Below are 25,217 nucleotides of genomic sequence, written 5' to 3'. Positions count from 1 at the left end.
CTGTTCGTTTAATGAAAGTTTTTCGTTTGAAGTGGTGTTCATTAACGTAGAAATTTTTTGTGGTTGAGTTTTTTTTTTATTTCATGAAGGCCGGCCTGGCCATATTGCTTAATGTGGTAGAGTGTTGATATTATTAGAACGGTAATATTTGTGGGAGTTGATTGGATCTTTCAAGTAGAAATTCAATATTTTTTTAACAGATTTTTTGAAATGCCATAATCAGGACAGCCTTTCATTAAAGTACATAAGTTTTTAACTATAATAATATTTAACACGTGTCGTAGATGATAATTTTTTTTTTTTTGACTATGGTGCAATACTTCTCTTCATGTGGTTCTAAAACCTCAAGAAGGCTTGGCCTTACTTCTTCTTCTCTGGCACTAATAACTTCGAAAGGTGTCACCCTTCCAGTTCTGGCTTTTTGTGACTTGATTTTACACTGTAACTGAATGGTCAATTCTGTGTACAGGAAATTGGGTTTTCGAATGAGATTTGAACCCTCGACCACCGGACCGACCCCACCGCCCGGACCGTCTAGACCTCGCCCATTCACTGATACAATAGTTTCTTTTAAAATATTTTGCTCCTTCCGAAACGTGCTAAAAAATTGTAAAATAATTGTACAACAATTTTCGATTCGAGGCGATCATGCTCACGTACCGATTGATGTAGAATAACCTCACGCATTTGTGAATGGGCTGAGCATGCTACGAGCGAAAGAGAGCGAGAGAGAAACGCATCTCAGCCAAACGTTCGCTCGCGAGTAAACCGGGGCCAGGCACGCGCACATTTCTTCAAAAGACCGTGCAGGTATCGTTCACGATCGCAGAACACGATCAGAAAGCAACGGACTAGCAAGCGAGCTGGTTGTGAATACGACGACACGCGCATTGCGATTGCGTAAAACCATCCGCATCCGGCGGAAAGTTGTATCTTGTGAATCTTGTGTGGGTGGATAGCGCACCGTGTACGACGTGGTGTGTGAGAAATTGTTGCGAAGAAAAGCCATTTTTGTGGTTCCAACACAGCGCGGCTCGCAAAACTACGACGCAGTGAAGGTTTGCTCTGTAGTTGTTGCAAAACGAAAAAGGCAATTGTTGCTTGAAATCAAGCAAAGTAAGTTCGAACAAGTGCTCCTGTGATACAGCGTGGTGAGCAAATTCAAACAGCAAGTGTTAGTGTGCGTCGCAGCAGGCGGCGAGAAAAATTCGCAGCAGAAATTCGCCAAACAAAAACGAAGAACGTCAAGGACGATTTCCGGCCACTTCTAGGCAGAAGCGAACGCGTCAACGCACGTGTCTTGCAGCATTTCTTTTTTGTAGAAATCAAATCGGTAAGTGTTTACACAATTGTAGCCTGACATGAAACGGATTTTCCTCGAAATCAAACCCTTCCCCCACCTCCCCGTGTCGGAAAGGGATGACGGAGCATGGGGATGGATTTTAAAAATAACGCGTGAAATAGGGCGCGATTTCTTGAACCTCGATCCACTTGGGAGAGGGATTAATTTGATGAATCATAATAATTAGTGCACCTCAAGCGCACCGACCAAACGGAGCATGCGGACACTAGGAGTTGGTGGTGTCTCTACCGTGATCTCAAGTGTTTCGTCATGATTTGTTGTTTTTGCCTTTTTCGAAGTTGCATTGCTACGTGCGGCGTCGCACTTCTCAAGATCCCCTATTGTTATTGTTGTTTCGAATGGGTTTATTTTGTGCCGAGCGACAAGTGTGTGTGCGCAAATTTATGGATGAAAATGTACGGACCGGACTCTCCTGTTCCTGCGCTAATGTGGCGGGTGAAATGTTTCTTTCACACCACTCACCCCACACTGAACGATCTGAACGGTGTTTTGGGGGGTTGCAACGAAGAGGGTTGTTGGAAGTCTGGAGGTTGCTTACATTTCGGTTTTATTAATGGTCTTTGGTTGGAGCGTTTCGGTGCTTCAGTCCAGTATGGAAGTCGGGATGGGAGACCTCGGCGGATAAATCTCACAGGGACGACGACGCCAACGCTATTCTTGGGGGCCTTGGGCGTGAAGCAGGGGACGAAAGCCCCGGGACAGGAATGGCCATAGAAAAAAAACAATACAGCGTTAATCAATCACACCCAACTGCTGCAGCTGATTATCGTCGATGAGGTTGTTTGGGTCGTCGGTAAAGTACACGCTTCAACGTATCACCTTTCGCGTTTCCAAGAAACTACCGATGCTGAGTGAGATGTTTTTTTAACCGTTTTTTGTCACCCCGTTGCTCCAGTTTCTTCGGTCGCTTCAAGATTGTCTAAAGCTGGGCTAGTCATCTGCACCTGCTGAGACTCGCTCAGTTTTTATTGTTAGCTGGCTTCTTCGTACGGTCTCGAAACATTTAACTGTATCGCGCAACGGATTACGTAGTAAAAAATCGTAAATGTTTGACAGCGGCAATAAGATGCTGTGGCAGAGTTTAATCCTGCTTGCATTATTCCTATGATTTCTTGCACTGATGCGTGCATATGCCACTTATGCCAAGAATTTATTTCGTAAAGCATTGAACTACGATACGCTCACGTTGCTTGAACTTCAGCAGACACCTACCACACTAATTTAAGGCTGACGCAATGGTGTGCCACATCGTGTTCCCTTCGTGTGTACACGGAAGATAATTCTCGCCAAAGATAACGCCACACCGCGCAAACAGTCTACAGGGAAGACAACGCACGACTCCTAGCGATGGGGCTAAATAGCTACGTGAAACGGTCTTAGTTATTAGTTGCAGAGTTTATGCTTCATCGGAATGTCGTGGTGTGGATGCCGAGTGCTCAGGAATATTGGCTTTTATCTTACTATTTTTTCGCGGAGTTCCAGCGCAAGTGCGTTACCCGACCAACCGTTCCAAAATAGTTCCTCTTCGCCATTTGGTTTAGAGAACCGATGTTCAGCTTGAATGGGTCTCCAGAGGGAGGGAATTTGCATAATCGTTTCGGACCGTCGCGAGTGCGTGTGTAGAAATCTCGTTCGACGAACCCCACGACGGTGCGAAACGGGAGGCATCAAATGAGTAATCCACTTGAGCTGAAGAAAAAAAAAGCATAAATTCGCTTCCTCAGCGCTACTTCAAACACTTGTGATAGTTGCAACATTGGCGTACTTGGAAAGTGGAACACAGGAGCTGGAAACGTATTCTTGAAGACGTAGTTTCTCTCTCTCGCGCTCTCTTCTGGAGCACGACCTTGGTGTTGGAGAACCATTCCATTTGGTTAAATTTCGCAACGCAAAATTGTGCATCACCAACATTGCCTTTTTGTGTGGCACAATGTTATCGATTGTCTTATTGTGATGTCGCCAGATGGATGTGATTGGAGCTGTTAAAAGCAAACTATCCGACGATGAATAATACACTGGCTCGCATCAGGGATATCGGGTGCTTGAAGTATGCGGTCGTGATCGATGACCATTGGGTAAGGTCAGGGTAACTAATAAGGGTGACGATGGCTTGTGGCAGACAACACCCAAACTGGCTCAACCTTGTCCGCATGACTCTCGCCTGCCATAAAACGAGCATTGCCTCCTCAAAGACCTCGAAGCGGTTAGGTGAAGGAGTCACAGTCTTGCTCATACAGTCCAACCAACCAGCAGATCAGATGCCCGTGTGCCCTATGCTGTTGACATCCACAAGATGCTGGCGATATGCTCTTTGCTTCAACAACCGCTCTTAATCGTGTGTCGATGTGGTGGTGCTGTGGAAGCCGAGCGAAATCGACCGGATTAACCGTACGAAAATTGCTGATCACGTCCCTCAGTCTGTGCTGTGCCCCCGGGGAGGTCATAACAACAGGGAGGTCGTTCATAGCCGGCCGTTGGCAGATGCCTATTTCTCGGAACTACTCGCCCTCTCACAATAGGGCGTTGTGTAGAGTGCTGTCATGGCCGTGAACGTGATCTGGTTAATGTTGCGCACCACATTACACTGGACCTGGAGACTCGGCAGAAAAAAAAGCCTGGAGATGATTCGGCCCCAAAGCATCGTTTGGCGGTTTCGAAAAGCTATTCACCGTGTTATTAGCTCCGTTCAATCGATCAGAAAACGTGGCTGCCAGTGGCCAGTGTTGTTTATTTTTCCACCTGAATCAACCTTTCCCCTATCGTGTGCCGATCCCGATCGCCCTAAGGTGATGGAAAGAGCAACTCCGTTCCCTGTTCGATACTATGCAAATCGTAAACCGGTAAACTTTGCAGCAACACAAAGGACCATCGATCTTCTGCAGTCCATCAACAGGTGCTCTAATATTTTACGATCGCCTGCGCCTAGTGCTATAACCCGCCGAAGAAGAAAAACCGCCACAAGGGCCAATATTGATTTAAGTCCTGGTGGACGTACGTCCGTGGCGATCGTGAAGGCGAGATCTTTGCTGGCGATGCGGTTTCGAGTGTTTACTAAACAAAATTCCCCACCCGTTCGAGCGCAACTTCAAGTCCTGAGCTGCTGGCGAGTTCCTGATGGTGGCCTCTAGACCGGGACCTGGGTGGATGATTTTGTTTTTGCCATTTAAATAGTGCAATCTGGACTAGTGAGGGTTTCGTGTGATGTATTGCTACACACGCTCGGCTCTAAACACGCAAACATGCAACGGTGATGTGTGCGGTTGCGGTAAGGTAAAGGTTTGTACCGAATTCCCCAGGGGCACCAGCGCTCTGTGGATGGGAAAATAAATACACGGTGCACTTTATTGATGTTGCGCGTGTTCCGTGCATCGATTGCTAAACGGTCGTGTTTGATTTTACAGTAGCAAGGCAAAAACTTCAACAAATACATACACACTTTCGCCTAATGAACTGTTGCGTGATAATAAGTTGCAAAGATGGCGTGTTTGCACGCCGCGAAATTGGAAGCACTGCATCGAAGGCTTCAACAGTGCACTTGTGTTGCAGTAAAAAAGGATTTATGTTATCCCCACTGAGGTTTACAAACAATCAAACACTGTAACCCGTGTGTTCTGATGGCACGTTTTTCGGAACGTCTTCAGGTCGGGATTCCTGAGCAGCAGCACGTCGGTTTCGATTTCACGTTGGGACTCACCATTCGTCTTATGTTTAGAATAGCGACGCTTCGCCGGCTGCCAGCTCGCACCATTAATTTATCCGAAAAATCTGCGCAATCGATCCACGCCGAAGGGAGCGCAGATGCGATTCGGGGCCACACCGATGTGTTGAACATTTTTTAAATTCCTCAGGCCACCGTCGACCGACACAAGAAATTAAACTCGATCGGTCGATGTTTTTTTTCGGTTGTTTTGCGTCACCATGCATCGCAACCATTGGGCGAAGAAAAAGGGAAGAAAAGATAAACTTCCTGCCAAAAGAGGGATGGCGTTTTTGGCTGGTTGGCTGGTGTTTGAATTCACGCCGCAGAACAACCCATCTGGTGAGGCGTGTGCGATCAAATGCTCGTTTGGTGTGTTTTGGCCACTGTTTATTCTTACGGTTTACTCTTGTGACAGGGGTCGAACATCAAACGATTTGTGATGCTCCAATTCTTGAAGCCTTGGTGGAGAGGAAGTTCTTGTTTTACTGTTGTCCCGTTTGTTTCCTGTACTTCGTTGCATTGCTCGCTGCATTTCTGGTCGTCGACAGATAAATCAGTTGCATTTCGGGACCCGGGTTTTCAGGACCCGTGCCATATGTGTGCTAGCGTCGGCTTTTCGCTTTTACGTGTTGGCGACAAGCTGTTTGTCTTGCAAGAAGCTATACCTTCAATCGGGACCTCGTGCCTCGCCATGCATAAGGAGCATAGAAAGGGAAAATAAACAAACCCAGTTTTCGTTTTGCGAATGTGTAGAGGGCTTTCGCTGATCGATTGGTGTATCCGGTTGTGTGACTTACTTATCAACGGTCCGACGGCCCATAGTCCATAGGGTTTTCTGCATATGCACACTGACATATCGCACACAGTCGTGGGTTCGCCCTGTCACCTTTTGCAAGTGTTGAATGTGTTTCGCCCCGTTTTAGGGTGGGTCGGTCCAGAAACAATTTCTGCAACAACTTCATGGGATTGCTGCCAGCTGGTCCCGTGGCCAACGTAGGGTTGAGTGTTGTTCATTTCAATTCGTTTAGCTTGTTATCACCTTCTCCCTGAATGTGTGTCTTTCAACGCCCTCGTCGCGGTTGTAAGCGAAAGTACATGTATTCCCACCGGAGGACGAACGTTGCGAAGGGAGCCTTCAGTGAAGGTGTTTGAGAACTCCGAGCACAATCGTCCGGTAAAAGGGGTTTTCTTCCCCACACACGCAAACGGCCCAAACAAGCGAATTCTGGTGAATGGCGAATCACTGTGTGCCACTTAGACAGAGCGAGCAGGTCACGCGCGCGAAAACTCGTCAGCAAAACCCCGGTAAAGAGATTGTCTGTCTATGTGTGTCTGAATTGCCACCCTCCGCCTGAACGTGTTTCGGATGGAAAATGGAAAGTTTTGGTAAGCTGAGCATGCAATGTGAGTAGCCCTCCCTCAGAGAGACTGTGCCAACATTGTTTCGCTCGGAACTCACCGAGACGACCGAATGAACCGGGGCCGGTCCTCCAATATCGCAGGTGTGGTAGAAGGTTCCGCAGTTTGCTACTTTATGATAATGTGTCTGTGTGTTTGTGTGTGTGTGTGTGTGTGTGTGTGTGTGTGTGTGTGTGTGTGTGTGTGTGTGTGAGTAGCGTCCATCGTGCCCTTCTCCAGCGAGGAAATTGTGCTCGCTTTTTTCGATGCCCTTTTGCTTGCATGTACAACGTAACTGCACAGCTGCATTTGATGCAAAATGATCGCCGCACACTTGGCCGGCAAAATGGCGTCAGGTTTCCCCGGAAGTGGAAATACAGAAATATGCATCCCCGGGCCGGTGTGGTGTGAGCATCATCACCTGGCAGTTGGAGGGTGTCCCGTGTCCCGGGTGCGATACTTGAAATGATTTATCGCACACGATCGGGCCGAACAGTGCCAAACACATGTTTGCGTAACGAGGACCGAGGGAATTGTGCGATGATGATGATGATTCTGGATGATTTCCGAGCTGCCTGGCCCGCACACGGACCTGGGTTTTGTTATTGCGTGAGCAGAATAAATGATATGGCAGCAAACAACACAGCAAGTGGGTGGGTGGGTTTGCCGTTTACCCGGTCAATTGGGTCAAGAAAACTCGTACGGTAAACGGCCATTGCCCGTGGAGATGCAAAAAGGAGGAGTTGAAACTTTTAAACAAACCAGCTCAAAGTGTCATACCAGAAATGGGAAATCGCGATGGGAAAATAGCTTTCAAGTTTGAACGGGGTTTTCTTTTATCCTGATCGTAAAGTATTAAGTGGTCAGATGGAAATCTGCAGTTTTTTTCAGTGACATTGCACTGGGATGCAGCAGTTCTAGGAAGTTTTGTCAGCAACAACATTTTAATATTCTTTTCTAATAGCTGCACGTAGAATAGTTTGATAAAGCCGTTGTGCAATTTTAAATATTTTTTTTAAACTGAAATTTTCATTTCTTGAACTTGGGAAAATTTCGATGAACTTGTCACACAAAGTCGAGCGATAAATTGTTTCTTTATTTTGTCCTGGAGGTAGTTGCATTAGTTCTGATGTTTAAAGTTTGGCTTGCTTGTTTGAATAAAGAGCTTTCCAAGCTCTGCAGCAGACCGAGACTTTTCGAGGTAGTAGTAAACTTGTTATAATGAATACAAAAAAAGTTGATGGCCATCATATAATCCAATATCTGAACCCGAGCCTTCTTGACGCGTCTTTTGCAAAGTTTATTCCTTAACCAAAAAGTCATTGAAGACGGCCAAAATGACTCTTAATAGAGCACTGTCGTCTGGTGCCATTCTCACGACATTACCAACCAGCAGGAGTCCAACTAGAAGCTGGATTAGAATTAGATATCTGGATATGTCTTTTGCAGGGTTAAATTTGTAACAGTGGCGGCCCGGTGGCCGACCCGACAGTCGCACTGGTCTACAGTTCAAATCCCATTAGCATCGACTTCCCGTACGCAGGACTGACTATCAAGCTATGGGTAACAGTAAGTTACGGAGAGCGGGCAATGGCAGGCCGAGACTACTCGAGGGTGAAGCGCCAAAGAAGAAGTGAAGATATTTAGCGAGTTCATCGTACATCACATAGAGCTTCTCGTTTGCTGCTCCATCCAAAAATATTTTCACAAATCTTTATCTAGCACACAGTCAAGAGGAATTCGTCAATTTGGCAAAATCCATGTCTCACAGTAGTATTTGACTACCGAAATTTCTTTTTCTTCCTCCTGCTTGACCTAGCAACTTTTAAAGTAATGCCTGCTATTTTTGGCTTACTAGATTTATTGATAGTTAGTTGTGATAGATAAGATTAGTTAAATTGATAGCATAGTTGGAAGCGACTTCCTGTCGTTTGAAGACCAGAGTATGTACCACAAGGCAACCCTTATTTGAACTATAAAATAACTACAAGCACTGCAACTTTAACCTTTAAGATCAATACCAGCTTCACTTGTTGTTTCAGATATTTTGAGAGGATAGCTTTCTTGGAGCTGTAGTATGATTGGTTGGGAGCCAGTGCAATTGCAGAAATTTGTTACCGATGCTGACTATTGATTCCAGAAAGGTGAAGTTTTGAATAACTTTAAAAGTACGATGACCTATTTATGTCAGTAAGATGATCCTCCATTCTTGAGTTTCAGATGGTATTCACTGGCTCCATCCTCCAAATCAAGAAAACCTGATGAAAACGAAACAAAAAACTACATTGCCCAAGGCACTTGTAGGCTCTTGTTCAGATATTCTACCACTAGGAGTAACTTAATGCGTGACTTTTCAACTAGTTGGCAATATTGTTCCACACGATTTTGTCCATCCTAACATCTGGCTTGTTTTTTTTTTCAAAATGTGTGGATGCAAGTAACAGAGAATGTTTTCCTGTCGCATCAAGGAGAGTCAAACATGATTAACATTTGGAAATTTCATGCTTAAAGACCTGATTTATCAGTTTCATGCAATGTAATGGCCTCAAGTCCATATAGTACATCAACGTATTTTGTTTTGATTTGTGGATGGTATTACATTTTGCCCAGCTTTATCTCGCGTCCTCTGCTACAAACCGAGAACGAGTTTCACTTGAATGTCATCATCAGCAGCGCGATCGGGGCGAAGGGGCGTTGATGTATTTCGGAGTACGCTCCATGCTAACAAGACTGCATTACGGTAAGGTTTGCCGATTACCGGTTCGAGTGAAACAAAACGGTTCACCATGACAGAAACGAATTTCTGCTCCTATCCGAAACCTCCCATACACAGCGGCCTGTAACAGATTGCAGCTGATTTATGTGGCCCGCAGACACACACTCGCCGGCCCCGGACCGGATTTTGCTGATCGCGCGCGCGCTCTCCCGCATTATCTTATCGCGCACCGTTTGGGGGCCCAGTTGACTGCCAGCCCGAGTTAAGGTAAACGATCGCAAATGATCCGACGCGTTATGCACGTCCACAAATCATCATCGGACGGTGCGGTGTTCCGGTACGGTGATCGTGCCGATCTGGAGATGCTGATTAATCGGCCTCATCAAAAATGCAACGAGGAAGAAGTGCTGAGCTTCCAGCGCTCGAATTGATGATCGAATCAGAGCAATTGAGCAGTTGTTCAGCCGTGACGCTTGCTGATGCTGGTGGTAATCGATGTGAGGGTGACGCATTTTTGCTGTGGCTCATTGGCGCCGTTCACAGTCGCGCGGGGCCCTTTGAATGCCTCTCTGTACGTGTGTGTATTTGGTAATTTTAACTTGCAGTAAAACTTCTCACCGGCATGTTTTACGCCCGATACATGACAAGATATGGTTATTTTTCTTTTAAATATCGCCTCATCTTGGTGCGCTGCTACGACGACGACGACGCAAGCAAGCGCATCTTTGGTCGGTGTCAATTAGCATAAATTAGTCGTAAAAGTTAGTGTTCGTGTACGTGTCTGTCGTCGGGGCCTGGGGTCGCGGGCCGCCCATAACCACGTGGACCCCTTGCGCTCCGAGTGCATTCGAGAAAAATGCAGTCGTGCCACGAGGCGGAGAAAAAAAGTCATCGTGAGCGGTCGAATCGGATCGATCCGTGTACTGTACCGTTTTGGATCGGTTGGGCCTGGGAAGATTTACTACTGTTTGATGGGTCTACGAGAGAATTGCTTCTGAAGCTGATCGAACAACAATAGCTAACTGATCAGATACGCGAGAATACAGCGGAGATAAAAACTGCCGCGGAAGACCGCTTAAAGCGAACATGGGTTTAATCTGCTTCAATCTTGCTTCTCCTGGAGGTAGAAGATCGAACGGTCGGTAGTTCGCTCTGTAGCACACCGACAAATGGTGCCGCTTGGTCCAAGGTGGCCCTACCTTCTGGAAAGCATCATGTGGAGCAGTAGTGTGGTCGAGGTGACTTCACTACGGTGAGACTTTCGATTTCATACTGTGCCGTTAATGACAGCATCCACACATGTGAGAGTCGGCGCGACGGGAGTCAAAAGGAATAAAACTTGAACAGAAAAAAAACCCGAAGTGATCGGGATTTAAAAGGGCGTAAAGCAATTTAACTCGGTGCGCGAAGTGAATGGCGTCTTTTAAAATGCGATGATTACAGGTATTATGCGAGCGCGAGCGTGTAATGTTTTCTTCCTGACGATGCGTTTAACCGGGGCACATAATTTGTGCAGATTCGCTATGGTGAAAAGAGGTTTCCGAGTGGTTCCGAATCTGGCTTTTGCAAACGCCACTTTCTTAGCGAACCCGTTTATACTTCAACAGTTGAGTAAACAAGAAGCAGCCATTTCTGGATCGGCGGATGTCCTTGAGGTTGGTAGACGAGTGCATATGATCGTTTCTTGTTTTGGAATGGTATTTCTGCAGTTAAGAAAACTGCAGTTCAGCACAGACTAAAATGTGTGTTGACTCAGTCTGTTGGTAAAGTGACCTTGCAAGTATTCAAATAATCTGGAGTTGAGATGATTATCAATGTCATTTTCTTCTGTCTGGTGAGTTATGCAAGAGATTCGAATATGAACTCTTTTTGTGCGCTATATCCGTACAGAGTTTTTGGGCCTTAAAGGCCATGCAGGAGCATTTATTTTGGGATATTGAAGAAACCTTATTAAATTATAACTTTGACTTTAAAATCAGTGAAGTAATAGCGCCTGGACGACAATATGCTCGGCTCCAGAATATACCCTAATCCCGAACCCAAAACCAGCATAGTTACAAAACTACAGAGAAAGTGCAACTAGCAACTTTCACCAAGAATATCTTTCAAATTTGTAGTCATGGGAAGGAGACTATTGGAAAGAAAAGACTTCATGTACAAGGTCACACCCCGTACTCCATTTCGAAAATGTCAGGCTCAATGAGGTAAAAAAATTAAAAGCCTGTTCCAAGCATGCATGAGAGCTCCTTGAACATACAAGCCAGAGTTTGCACCTAGTGATTATCGTACCTTCCATTCCTTTTTGGAAGACATAATTTTGAACTCAAAAACAAGGCTCGACAACACCAACACCGACTTTAAGTACATTGTTGTAAAGACCAGTAGCACACTCAGATGTGACTTCATTCGTCTCTTTCAAGTAGCAGACGGCTGAACTCTTATCTGCTTATTAAACAGATCCTTGAATCATTTATCCAATTAACGACCACTGCGCAACTCGTTCTCCTTCTCTCATTGCGATCGCACATTGTAAATCTATTTAGATGATCTACTATCGTTAAACAGTACAACTTAGCGATCAATTTATTTGATCGCTCGTTCCGCTTACTCGTTACAAAGCTTGATAACACATTGTGCAATTTATCACACGCAGTAAAGAAGTAATTAGATACGTTACCTCAACATCGTGTGTTGTTTGATTTTATAAACCTCACTATAATTAAAATATCCTTTCGGACTCGCTTTAAGTGTCCACGCAACATGCCACCGCAATCGCCGTTATTACTCCGGACCGATTTACGACCCAATGAGAAACAATGCCGCTTCCAGTAGTCCGGTCGGCCGGTCTAGGTAGGGAACCCCAGCCCGGGTCCGGGACCTGTTATTTGCAAATGAGGCTCTCCCCATCAACATCAAAGCTAAAAGCTAGCCCACGGTCAGTAATTATTGGAATCAATTACAACTCGTTCGGTGTGCACCCTCCGGTTTGTGGAGTCAGGGAGCCGGTGTTGGTCAATCAAGCTGAGGTACCTCAGCTCGGAGGTCCATACTTTGAATGATGAATTTATGTGACAGTTTGTAACTTCTTCTTGTGGCGTTGGGACGATGAGGACGGCGATTTTTCCATGATGAACATATGTACAATTACAGTCGGCTGCGGGTACATGGCCCCATTGAGGGTACAATTTATAGCTCGCGATGTTGCATCGCTAATATAATCAGTGTCTTTATAAACCATTCGTATGACTGATATCGTCCAAGACTTGGGTGTCGTTGGCGCTGCACATCTCGGCGCGTGTTTAATCAGGAGCAACCGGTTAACATCCCTGTTGACCTACAAAGTACCCAGCCGGAGATATTACAAGGACGAGAAGTAGAGAAAGGCGAGAGAGAGAGAGAGTGTGTGTCGGCTCAACAAATCAACATCGTTGCGTCATCGGCCCTCGGGGATGGAGAAGAAAGGCTTCAGGCGATGGGACAAAGGTAAACAAACCATTAGCAGCACCCATCAGTGTCGCGTAATGGGTCTGCTCTTACTCCACGACCGCGGATGAAATGGAATTGCACTCTTCTTTAACTGCAATCCGATGCAATTGGTGGTGCACAGACGATGGTGTGCTGTACCGCGACGAGTCCAGCGAAGATCAAGGCTGCACTAAACGCGCGTACATACCGTGCACTTCTCAGTTTCACATACTCCAAATACCAGACTTTGTGAATGTATCTGTGTGTGTGTGTGTATGGAGACCTGGCTGATGTCAAGAGCTAAGTCTGCTTTTATATGATAGTGCCCGTCACAGTGCGGATCGGGGTGTGTTTCTGTGTCCACCTCGGCGGCCCGTTGGTTCACTGTCAAAACAAAACCACCGAGAAATATGACTCAATTAAGCTATTTTTAAACTCCGATACCGGGTGCGATAGAGAAGCGCGGTTTGTTTGAAAATTCTAGGACACACCGAGTCGGGAAATATGTGAGTGAGGCACACATACAGTGCGCGCCCATTGACAGTAGAAGTAGTGGTGGTAGTAGTATCGCACTAGGCAGCCAAATACCAGTCCGCCATAAAGTACGCGTGCGTTTGCTGACAGCTGTCACATTCGCGCCATCTTTCGCTCTCTATCGTTGGCAGTCTTCTCTAGGCTGAATGATGATGCGCCTGCTGATGATGCGCTTTTCTGCTGCAATAGCCACACACACACACACGAACACCCCCATCACGGTTTGTTTTGAAACAAAATACAAGCAAAAAGGAAAACAAAAACACATATCAGATCCGCGGCCACTGTGTGTCTCGCAAAAGGGGGAAAGCATCAAATACCGATCTGTGATCACGGTTGCTGGTCCTCTGGTACGTTGCACCCTTCGCTAGAGATACATTTTGAACACCTTTTCACATAACCCTTTCACAAAAACGGGGGGTTCTTTTTTTCTGACAGCTGCGCTAAACACTGACAAATACAGTCCCGGTTTGAACTCCTACTGTTGTGTCCCTACCGTGTGCTAATAGCGGGGACATTTTTCTTTTCCCACACACCGAAAGAGGTCTCCGGTTCCGAAGGGTACCAAGCACCTTCACACATGTCCGATCGGTCGGTTAGGGTGCTAAATGGTGGTGAGATAACATTTTTTACTCCTCCTCCTCCTCCTAGTCTCTAATATCTTTGTCACATGAACCCAGCCTCACACACCTCACACGAAGGTCGCTCTCGTTATGTCCGACTTCCGAACGAGGCACATGAAGCACCGGGAAACATGGTGCAGGGAAGAGATTTATGAAAAAAAAGCAAGATGAATGCATCAAACCCGTTGGCCGTTAATCTTCCGGGAGATGTTTAGCGACTAGTCGGTGGCTCAACCAGAAGGCTAGCAGCAAGTGCCGCTTCGCTAGCAGAGCAACTTCCACGTTACCTTGAAGCGGGACGGCATTTCGCTTTCGGTATGCAACCAGACCAGACGGGGCCGAATGAATCACTGTGCTTGTGGGTGATTTATGGCAAGCGGACAGAGAAGTAGACTTCGACTCTCGGTGTTCTATCCGTCGATCTGGGGAGGGTGCTGGAACAGGCGAGCGATTATGAAAGCGAATGAAGTAAAATCCGATCGATGCGCTCTTCCAAGGGACGGCATATCTGGTCGAGAATGGGAACTGGAACTTTCTCATGTTGTAGCTAATCGGTACCGATTGGTAGATTGTCACGCACGACACACAACGCATGTTAGGTTTGAGGTTAAATTATGACTTGCCATTGTGCAGTTCACTCACAGAAGTTAACATTGGACGACGTTTGCATTAGACGAATCCTTCCACCTGTGGTGAGCGCTCTAATGCGTTTGAATGTTTCATGAGATGTAATGTGCTTAAGACCCGGTGTGGAGAGAGAGAGAGAGAGAGAGAGAGAGAGAGAGAGAGAGAGAGAGAGAGAGAGGGAACGAGTGCTTGGTTAACGCATTAGCTTCTTGGAGCTCGGTCCGATGTTTGCACACCCAAGGGTGGTCATTAGGGCAATTTTGTGGGCTCGCTTTTTTATGTCTACACCGTATCGATCGATAATTGTGTCAGAACGTTGGGTGTCCATAGTGACATGGACGATTTCTTGCCACTAGTCTTTTAAGTGCCTGTTTTTCCTTCTTTAACAAGAATTCTTGTCTGAGATACAGAAAAAAGACATAACTTTTCAATTTTCGCTCATTTGCCTACTGATGTCTACTGATGACTTGAGGCTACATCACAGAGGGATAGGACATGGCACTCAAATGACATGTCTGTATTTTCCCCCCTCACATTGCTAATACTCCTAGACTGCCAATTATTATTAATTACGTATACCTGCCGTCACCCGAACTCTCCGGACTTTGTCTAATGAAACGCAATGGTAATTGAACCGTCCGACCCGGACTTCTTCCAGCCTTAAGGTTTCTTTCCACCAGCAAGTGACCGGAGCTGGCGCTTGTAGTGTAAGGTCCGCTGGCGCCTCCAAATATGGTTGCACGTAACGCTGATCAGTGATTTCAATTAGTAGCACGATAAGTAACGAGTGCTACGTAACAACCGTGCCAAGAGGTGTTGCTGCCGAGCGACATAAAATGGTGTGAACGCGCCTGACAATCCTCACAATTGATTAAGCTTTAAATGACGGATTACACGGTACCGTCTGACAGGAGCATGCAACGTGCTGCACTCCACCGTACGGACCCCTGGCTGCATAAGCGTTTGTCAAGGTTGTTCCGTTTTGGCACAGATTTTGTTGACCAACCCTTGTGGCTTGTACCGGATATAGTGGTGCTCACAGGGTTAAACCGTTCCAAGAATTTTGGTACGATTGCTTGTGCATTTCGCCCTCCGAATATTTCGGAACACAGTTTCCTAGCAGAGCGCGCCTTTGGCGGTTCGTTGAAGGCCGGTACAACATTGAACGTTTGCCGGGAGTATATTTTTAGCCGATGACATCGTTGCCGTGTTCGAGACGTGTTTGCGGTGTGGAAGCATTGTGGTGGCGAAAGTACAAGTTTTAGCAGGAATTTTGTTTATTCTTCGGACGACTCTCTTCTTGCGAGATGCGACAACTCCAGCCAGTAAAGCGGATATGATTTATAGCCGAAACTCAAATCCGCAATGTATCAATAGTTTGATGGGGATTTGTCGTTGTTCTTTCCACGTTGTTTTACGAGTGGTTCATCCTTGGTTGGTGGTAAAGAATGGAAGAATTGATGGTACACCTGACTTTGTCATAAATAAGAAAGTTTATCGTTTGGTAGTTTCGCAGATGCGGGGTTTCTTGCAGCGTTTACCACATCAATTTTGCAGGTCCTCAGTTCTTGGTGTCATGTCAATTTCCCAAACGGGTTGTGATTGGGGTGAACAAGAAAAATAAAGACATACGTCACCTGCAGAGTCTAGTCTCTCGGACGATCAGACTATACGAATGGTAATTAAATGGACAATTGTTTTACGATTGGATGGGTCAGTGTCTCTCTGAGCGCGTGCTGTACACGCTTGTTGGAATAATTGGTTGCTGAAGCAGATATGATCGAGATCTTCGCTGTGCAGATGAACTGCCTGCGTTACGTGCGATGAATACTAAATGCTTCACAAACAAACACCATCCACAATTCGATCCGCTGTTTATCGTTTAACGGCAACGGTTGGCGGTCTCTTTGGAAGTACTCCCAAGAAACCAGAACACAAAAAAGGAAATCCCCAGAAGCACCGACGTCGAACGTTGTTTAAAAATTCGTTTCCGCTCTACACATGTTCCACCGTGAGTAGGGAGTGACCTTTAAAACACGCTGTCAACGGTGCGATAGGATTATGAGATTTTAATTTTCGTCCCAACTTCAGAAAATTTTTACCGCTTCTCTAGTACTTTACGGAAAAGGATCAATCAAATCCGTCTCGTTTGCTAAATCTTCTCCCTTTCTTTGCTCTTTCCAGTGAAAATCAGACCACAATGAAGGCTAATCGTTCGTTACCGATGCTGGCAGTGGTGGCCCTCGGTCTGCTGACGGTATTGCTTCCCACGACAGAATCCTGCAGTTGCTATCAACAGCATCCCCAGACGGCCTTCTGCGACTCACAATACGGTAAGTTATTAATGTGGCAAAGGTTAGGCCCTTCGAGTCCCGCTTTGTTGAAGTCCACATCCTGACCCGAGGTCCGGTCTTGGTCCGCTTGTAAGCTATAGCTTATGGCGCATCTTAAATTGGTCGTAAAATGGACGAGGTTCCTTTAATGTCTCACTCAAACTAGTAAGCTGACATTGTCGCACACACTTGCTCATCGGCAACAGTTGTGCGAAAATATAAATTATGATCTCATCGTGTGTGCGCTTTTAAGACTCGTGATTAAAAGCTTACAGAGCCAGAGCCATTAGGGGACTTTGTGCATGATGAAGTTTTTACACCAACAAAATCGGGATTAAAAAATTAACTCTTCAATTTTATTTTATTTTTCTGTAGTGATCATTGCACAAGTGCTTCGCCGTACCGCGTCCAACGATCGCGCGCTGGATGCGTACAAGATTGCTATCAAGAAAGAGTACAAGGTAGGGTAGCGTGCAACGTTGCACACGAGCGAGATGAGCTTGCATGCGACTCTGTTTGAATCTGAATCTAATGCTGATCTCCATTCCAACGGCAGATGAGTGACGAGGCTCGACAACAACTGCGCCACGGTAAACTCTACACACACGCGATGGGTTCGATGTGTGGCATCAAGCTGGAACCGAACAAGCTGTACGCGATCGCATCCAACAGTGCACAGGTCGGTTTGTGTGACTTCGTTCGCCCGTACTCGGAACTGTCGATCGTGGAAAAGCGTGGACTTGCCGGGATCTATCGTAAAGGCTGCAAGTGCAAGATTGACGTGTGCACTCGCCCCAAATGCACTCAGAAAGTTGGATCCTGCAGCTGGTCACCGTATAGTACCTGCGAAACGAGCAACAGTTCGTGCGTGCCGACCGGTATTGTTAACGAGGACGGAACACCGATCAAGTGCCACTGGCGTCGATCACTACGGTACATGCAGTGTTTGGCTAAGAATGGTGGCAAGTAATAGCGAGGACACCGAGACGCACGGAACTTACACGAAAAAACCCAAGTATGGAGCGCACACTTACGAGCAGAATGCTTCCCGAGCGTCAGATGAGCTAGATTGTTGTTATAAACCGTTTATATATTCTGTTTTTGTTCTCGAGCGCGCCCCCTTTCGACTGAACCGATCAGTTGGGACGTTTATTTGAACAGTCGGAAAGGTTTCCTATCTATATATATATTTATCAAAACAGTTTACAGTTAGGGAAGCATGCATACTTTCGTTAAGTACAAATTATGATTAGCCACAGTGTGTGTAAATGTAAAGCGCACACACAGGACGAATGAGTAAACAGCAGGACGAGGAATGCTGCGTACAACCAGGACACGCGTGTGGACACCTTGTCGGAGAATACCATGAGGTGATGATGATATTTGCATGAATAAATTATTGGCTTATAATTAGTGTAAAGTGGCTGCGCGTGTGCTTTTCACTTACCATGTCTTTCGGGTTCGGGAAGAACGTCTGCTCGACCAGTGGGAACGCATCGCGACCGAGACGGCGCTGAAGTTGCAGCAGATGAGCGAATACCCACGGTTTGTCCTGACGATTCGAATGTGAGAAAATAGTACAAGAAACGCATTAGCTGTACTTCGCTGAACCGGGGCAAGTAATTTGTACATATTGAACAGGTTAAACACCATACAATACAGTTAAACAAGCGGAAACACAGAACAGTGCGTCCCTCCATACTACTGGACGGACAGGCGTAAGCTGGGTCACGACAGTAAGCGGATTACAAGCCAATTTTTTGGTTTTGGTTGGTGTTTTTCTGAAGCAACAATGGCGGTGTTGGAATTGGTTGGTGCTGGTTGGTGGTGGTTGGTGGTGGTGGTGGTTGGTGGTTATTTAAAAGCCTGAGGCTACCAAGCAAAAGCCAATCGTTATATAGCACTTGGACAATTGTTCGGTTGCTTTAGAATTTTAAACTAGGCGTGAGCGTGCGGGGTATTTTTGCTTTCGGAATGGCAGGTGCCTTTTTGGAGCAAGAATAAGCAAGGGGAATAGTTATGGGAAATTCTTAAAACAGAGCTGCGGGGTATCCTCAATTTTTTGTTTGGAAAAGAGCAGTTGTTTCGTCTTTGCAAGTGAAATTTCTAAGATCTGATTTGGAGTTAATGGGAATATGTTTATTAAAGTCAAGAAGTAGAAGAGTAGTAGTTCGAAGCTATATTTGCTTTTTGTTCTAAGTAATTTTTCAGTGATATCATTTTGAAAGCCAACTTTCTTTGTTCAATGATGACAAAAGCAGTGAACCATGCCATGAACGTTGGCTGATAGCGATGTGTGAAAGCCAGAGGAGATTCTCGCTGGGATCTGAATGGTTTTTATGAGGTCTCGAAAACCCGAATGGCTGTTTTTATGTCTGGTTGAATGAACTATTTTATGTTCAGTACTTCACAGTTAAATCAAACCATAAAAAATAGGTCAAATCAATCGGAGCTATCTCAAGATTATTCAATACAATCGAATGGAAGTACTTTTGATTGCTTTAAAAGTTTTATCAGTTCTGGAACTATTGATTTCAGAATCCAGAATTGTACCTATAGGTGTCAGTTATTTACATGAAAAAGATGTAGCGAACAACATTAGATAATCACCAATTTTCATAGCCAATATGTTCAATATTGTTCTATGGGCCTTTAGCGATTAACCCTCCACATTATCCCAAACAACTCAACTTCCTTCCCAAGATAAGGTATTTTAAAAGACAGACAAATTAAGGATATTTTTCAAACGTTGCCCTTGCGTCTTACCGATTTTATCAATTTTTTATCAGTTTTTGTGTTTTGGCGGATCTAGGCAAACAAAATCTTCCAAACATATGAATTCGTGTTGATAAGCCATTGCCAAATCAGCCAAAGAATTGCATTTGAGGTATTGTTGTTAAAAACAGTGTGGTACTTGAGTTAAAAAGTTGAAGAATTGGAGACAGTTATGAATATATTTTACACAGACATAACGTCCTCTGGTCCGAGATCGTACCTCAATTTTGGATCCAATTCGTCTCAGCATCCGTCAAAACCGTTGAAAAAGACCCTGCATAAGATCATATTTCGTAACCAAAGCCCTCAAGCCAAAGCCCTCAGCAAATAATTTTGTCTGTTTAATCATCAAGTAGAGGACTTTTTCCAGCCATTTGCTAGCTGGAGCCGGAATAAAAGCTGATCGTAAAGGCTTGAGAAGAGCCGAAATTATGTGAATATTTATTTTTATGACCGTGCTGGCCAAGTTCCCTACAAGCTTCCAAAGGGCCGCTCTAGAAGGGCTGGTAGCATTTTTGAAGAGAGTGTGACGTAGACATCTGGCTAAATTGAAGTCATTTAGTCACTCTGCCCAAGTTACTCCGTTTCAGACGAAAAAAAAAATCACTTGCAAACACGAGTAGTTCTAGTCAAATTTCTTATTAGCATTATGACACAAATTCCAGTTAAACCGATGCAATCGTTCGCGACAGAAATGAAACACATTTAAGCACATCTTCACAATTAAATTTTGAGCTAAGCACAGCAATTCTGATCATTAGACTTAAGACAAAACCGATTAGACCGAAAAGGCCACATCACATATACCCGCCCAAAGCGTTAGCAAGCAAACAATGAAAGCACAAAGCAGTTCTGATCCTTCATTAGCGAAAAAACACAGCAAAACATCCAATTTCCTGAATCACGCTTACCTGGAACTGGTACAGCGAGTGCAGCGAGTTGATGCTCGGCACACCGCCATACTTCAACCCGAGCAGCGTCGACCGATAGTCCTTCGAGCCATCGCGCGGCGGCTGACGCACCAGTATAAAGTCCGGACGGAACGGTTTCGCCTGCTTCGAACCGCCCCGGTTGCAGCCAACCATCGGTCCCGAGTCGGCGCTGGCCGTCAGCATAATCTCACGAAACTCGGCCTGCTCGACACGAATATCGTAGTCGCTGTGCAGCCGTTTGCCGCGGAAATACTTCGACCAGTCCGTGTTCTGATCGTCGACGACGAGCAGCGTGAAGCACTTGTCCCGATTGAACGGCTGAACCCGGCTAGCAGTCGAAACGGCCGCTCCTGCGGGGAAAACAATCGTGGAAAATGGGTGCCATACCGAAGCGAATGCGACGCCCTTTCGCACTTACCTATAATGGACGCACCCTGATCGCGGGCCGCCCCGGTTAAGCTTTGTACGCGCTGCAGCAAACTTTCACGCGATTTGGCCGGGCTCGAGGGTGCGCTCGTGCCACGCTGGGCCGGACCCTTGCCAAAGCTTAGCGACAGCTCCGGACCACCGGTCGGTGGTGCGGAACCGGGCGGTACGGGACCGCCCGGCGATACCGAACCGGCCGTACCGGGGGCCGGCGGTGGCGGAATGTTCGGCGGACCGCCGGGCATCGGTTGCTGCTGAAGCGGGGGCTGTGGGCGAGCTGCGGGTGGCAGGTCTTTCGGATCGACATCCTCGCACTCGGAAGACAGGTCTCCCGAGCTGAATCTGCCAATGAAATCACTAAATCAGCAAAACGGCGGAAACGGACCATCATGCAGGAGCAGGTCGCGACAGAGCAAAACAGAGCGCAAAAAACGGGTGTGGGAGAGGTGCGAATAGTGGGAACGCATCGAAAACCGAATGGGATGAATACATTGAAAAAAGAGAGAAATTTGGAAAAGGAAACACACAAGAACAATAAAATAAAGTGAACAAAGAAGAAAGTGAATAAGTACAAATTGGAGAAAAAAGAAGAAAGTCAAACAAAAGTATAACAACAGAATAAATTTGGAAAAGGAGACGGTCAAGGAAAATATATGTTTTATAAAAGAAATGAAAAGAAAATTAAGATGAAAAAACGAATATTAAATAAAGCAAAAGCATGAATTTCAAAAAGAGAACACACAATAAGAAGATCGAATCGAATTGAATAACAAGAAAATAATAAAGGAATAGAGGAATTAAAAAAGGGCAACACAGAAAACAAGTAATTTTAGTTGAAGAAAGAAAAAGAAAACAATAGAGAAAAAGAGGATCAAATTAGCCCAAGTTGAATAACACAAGTCGAAACGAAACGAAAACATCATGTAAAAACATACAAATAGAAAAATAGAGCAGTATGATAAAAGTAGATAGGAGAAAGGCATTCAGGAAAATTCAGTCAAAACACAGACACACAAGATATGTACACAATCACAGTCAAAGAAACACAAGTGGGCATCGAAAATGTAGTCGAAACAGCGTAATTGGAAGTCGAAAAGGAGCACATTTACAGCAAAAATGTAATGGCATGAAGAGTTTAAGGAAAAATTGTCAATAACCAGAGAGACAGAGAGTAGGACAAAGAGAGCGAGGAAGAGAGAGAGAAATGGCATGTAAAAAAGAGAGGGAAATTACATATTTGTGGACGCAAGCATACCAGGTCAGGTGGTGCGTGTGTGTGGTTTGGTGGATCGTTCGCATGGTGGGCACATTGAGTCAAGAAGATAAAAAAGAAAAGAAAACAACATCATCAAAGCAGAGTGAGAAACAGAGAGAGAGAGAAAGAATGATAAAAGAGAGAGAGAGAAAGAGAGAGGGAGAGAAAGAATAGGTTTACAACATTAGTATACGACGGATCTTCTTCATGGTTTCGCTCCACTGCCACTGGGTAAAGAGAAGGCATGTAAGTGTGTATGGCGCACGCTTCGTTTCACTACTTCGCGTGTGTTCCGTCGCTCCAACACCAACTTGAGCTAGTGTGGTTTAAGGTGGCTTTTAAGCAGTTAGTTTGGGTGTGCATTGAAGTGTAATGTTGTTATGCTTCTTCCCGTGTACTAGAATTGTGTGATGTGGGAACGAAGTTCAATGTGTTAACCAGGAACAAGAAAATGAGCAAGGAAATATGATCGGGAAAGAAAGATGGTCCTAAGAAGCATGATGATGGGGGGGCTTCGGGGGATGTCGGGGATGAAAAACCGAACGTCCAGAGCTTGTCCAGAGCCAACGCCAATGCGCTTGCGAGTACTAACGTCCGGACAGTTGTTTGTATCTGGACGTTCGTTAATTTTGCTCGTTAAATTTTGCTAAAGCAACCGATGCCATTAGTGTTTGTGTTAAACGTGACGCCGAATGAGAACGAATACAATTTCGATGCGTGTTTGAACGTTACAAAAACAAAAGAAGATTAATAGGAGCACTCTAAGATGCGGAAACTAAGTGATGAAAAGCGTTTGCTTTCCCTGATGGAAAATGGGTTGTGGGGTGGTGGGATATGTAAATACAAGTGGGGCGCCTGGAGCCATGTGAGAAGAGAGCGTGAGGGGAAAAGCAAATGTAATGGAAAAATCGGTCCGCAACGCGGGTACTTACCGGCGCTTCAGGAAATTAACATTGCTGGTAAAGCTACTCTTGAAACTTGCGAAAGACAGTGTGCCGGCTTGTGGATCCTGCTGTAAAACCCGTCCCGAACGATGATGATGTTGGATGGATGAACGGAGACAGAGAGAGAGAGAGAGAGAGAGAGAGAACGAGTTGAGGGACAGAAAAGATGGATTAAATTGACGATGAACCGTTGTAGTAGTAGTAGTTGTGGTGATAGAAAAACGTGTGTTGGGAGTTGGCTGGTACGAGAGAAAAAAAAAAAACGAAAACCAAGTGCACGGACTCTCGCATCACAGGACGGACGGTGTGTTGTGCTTGGGAAAAAGGCCCCACCGAGGGCACCCCGAGAAACCCGGCGAAAGAAAAGCAAACGGAAAACTATGTTAAATGGAGCTGCCACAGCTATGCTTTGAACGAGGTGTTTTACTTTGGGTGAAAGTTTCTACATTTCTTGTCTCGTTTTTTTTTATTTGCTTCACGAGAAATAGGGAACCGGTCACATTGAAATGGGGAAGTTTTAATGTAAGCTTATGAGATGGGTGAGTGTAAATCAAAAAAGAAGGTGAGCAGCGGATAAAACTTTTGCTAATACTAATAAGCAATCGGGAAGTTAAAGGGGTAAAGCTTTGCAAAAGAAGTTTTGCTGGTCGTTGAGGTTGTGAAATTATCTAATAAGGGTTAGTAGCTTCATTGCTTCGTTTTACAATTCGCTGGTTCTTTTAAGTGGCAAGATTGATGTCGTAAGATATCATTCTTACTATCACTTCATGTAATTTACAATCAGCTGATTTCAGCAGCAGTTCCTGGGTTAGAATCCGTCAAGTATTCTTTTCAAGTTCTGAAGATGTATCGTGAGTTGCCTTGCATTTAAATCAGATTTAAGCTCGTATTATTGTACTGTACGTGTTATTAGATATTTTAACATTACATTGTTTGAAGTTTGATATGAACAGCTAGCTACAGCTTCTAAAATTGAAGTAATCTACAAAATAATGATAAAGACCTCATTAGGGATTAAGGGATAGGGGTCCATTTAAGAAGTTCGTGTTGTGAAGCTCTCAAGGCTATCTTTACTATTTTATTTTATTTTACAATCAATTTTGTTGCCTTTCAATATCATGTCAAGTTTATCTATTAAAAGGTGGAAATAATCCAGTAAGAGTGTGGTTTGAATCACAAATTTAAGCAATATTACACCGATAGTATGCTTTTGTTTGATTTCGTGTTTCAGCTCAAAGATCTTATAGATTGTTTCTAAGGCTGTCTGGCTGAAAGTTAGATGAATTTCTCTAAATTTGTTGGGCTTTCTACTAGCTGTTAAGTGTCTAATATGAAAGAATATGAATTTTATGTGTCTATGGGTCAACAACTAAAGAATTATTGGCCTTGCACTTCTGCTCTCCTAGACCTGGGATTTTTAATGCAGTATAATAAACTCTTATAGAACTTTCTATTTTCTGGGCTACTGTGTGAGTTTTGAAATCGAGTTTTATCAACTCTCAGGTTCATAATAACAATAATTTCCAAGTGAAAATAAAACATTTAAAATAATCCGGAAATCAACTTTAGTTGATCAACGTTTGAATTCAATGCGATGCGCACGACAAAAACTGCAGTAGCCTGGCCTGGCACGATAGGCTTAATCCCAATATTCGTCATAATCCTGACTTAAAACGACTCTTGCAATTGATGTACAGTAAGCTCTTTTGTAACATTAAAGAGAATTCGCTGCTTTTGGGCTCATCTACTATTCAAGACTTCTCAAAATTTCTGATTCTGATCAATATTCTGTCAAATAGCCTGTAGTTCAAATTCTGTTATAAACTAATCGCATGAGATACTATTTACTGTTATACTTCCAACATGAAATTGCATACTTTCAGGCGCATAAAAAATGGCGGAATCACGCTCATGAGACCGACATTCTAAGTTATTCAACCTAGTTTTTATGCAAGAATCTCTTAGAATGAATAGCTCATTGCCTTGCTAAATTCATTGAAATTGAAAGCAAAAAGTTTAAAATATAAAATTATATCCAGTATTAAATCCGCCTTGGTTAATTGGTTAACTACCTAACGACGCTCTGTTTAAATAAATGATATACATTTGAAGGTGTCGTTATCTAT

The 25,217-nt window shown here is 44.8% G+C and overlaps 2 protein-coding genes across 5 annotated transcripts in view; one reads left to right on the top strand and one right to left on the bottom strand.

Annotated features, from left to right (window-relative positions):
- Positions 1-25,217, bottom strand: part of LOC118502666 (synapsin) — a 50,675-nt gene that overhangs the window by 10,774 nt on the left and 14,684 nt on the right. Inside the window, exons 4-7 of one of the 2 annotated variants that reach the window (XM_036035132.1) lie at positions 23,080-23,159; positions 20,885-21,249; positions 20,446-20,816; positions 18,207-18,311 (exon numbers count right to left, since the gene is read on the bottom strand). In XM_036035132.1, coding sequence (XP_035891025.1) covers positions 18,207-18,311; positions 20,446-20,816; positions 20,885-21,137 — 729 coding nt within the window. In that variant the 5' untranslated portion in view covers positions 21,138-21,249; positions 23,080-23,159. The remainder of the gene's footprint in view (positions 1-18,206; positions 18,312-20,445; positions 20,817-20,884; positions 21,250-23,079; positions 23,160-25,217) is intronic. The other variant, XM_036035133.1, reaches the window with a different exon arrangement.
- Positions 701-18,179, top strand: LOC118502667 (tissue inhibitor of metalloproteinase). 3 transcript variants are annotated; one of them, XM_036035137.1, is made up of 4 exons: positions 701-1,333; positions 16,611-16,759; positions 17,135-17,220; positions 17,316-18,179. In XM_036035137.1, exons 2-4 carry the CDS (start codon positions 16,627-16,629, stop codon positions 17,727-17,729), a joined length of 633 nt encoding a protein of 210 aa, XP_035891030.1. In that variant the 5' UTR covers positions 701-1,333; positions 16,611-16,626; the 3' UTR covers positions 17,730-18,179. The 3 variants fall into 3 exon arrangements, with proteins under 3 accessions (XP_035891030.1, XP_035891029.1, XP_035891027.1); XM_036035136.1 differs by lacking the exon at positions 701-1,333 and adding an exon at positions 11,969-12,027; XM_036035134.1 differs by lacking the exon at positions 701-1,333 and adding an exon at positions 11,979-12,112.

This window comes from Anopheles stephensi, chromosome 2 (assembly GCF_013141755.1).
Source record: "Anopheles stephensi strain Indian chromosome 2, UCI_ANSTEP_V1.0, whole genome shotgun sequence".
Taxonomy (NCBI): Eukaryota; Metazoa; Arthropoda; class Insecta; order Diptera; family Culicidae; genus Anopheles; species Anopheles stephensi.
Note: the sequence above shows the minus strand (reverse complement) of the source record. Positions and strands in the feature narration are given on the sequence as shown.

Excerpts from the sequence above, each read along its gene's own strand:
- LOC118502667 (XM_036035134.1), top strand. The coding sequence starts at position 11,994 with ATGCCGCTTCCAGTAGTCCGGTCGGCCGGTCTAGGTAGGGAACCCCAG. Across the intron at positions 12,113-16,610 it reads AAGCTAAAAGCTAGCCCACG|TGAAAATCAGACCACAATGA; the intron begins GTCAGTAATTAT and ends TGCTCTTTCCAG. Across the intron at positions 17,221-17,315 it reads CTATCAAGAAAGAGTACAAG|ATGAGTGACGAGGCTCGACA; the intron begins GTAGGGTAGCGT and ends TTCCAACGGCAG.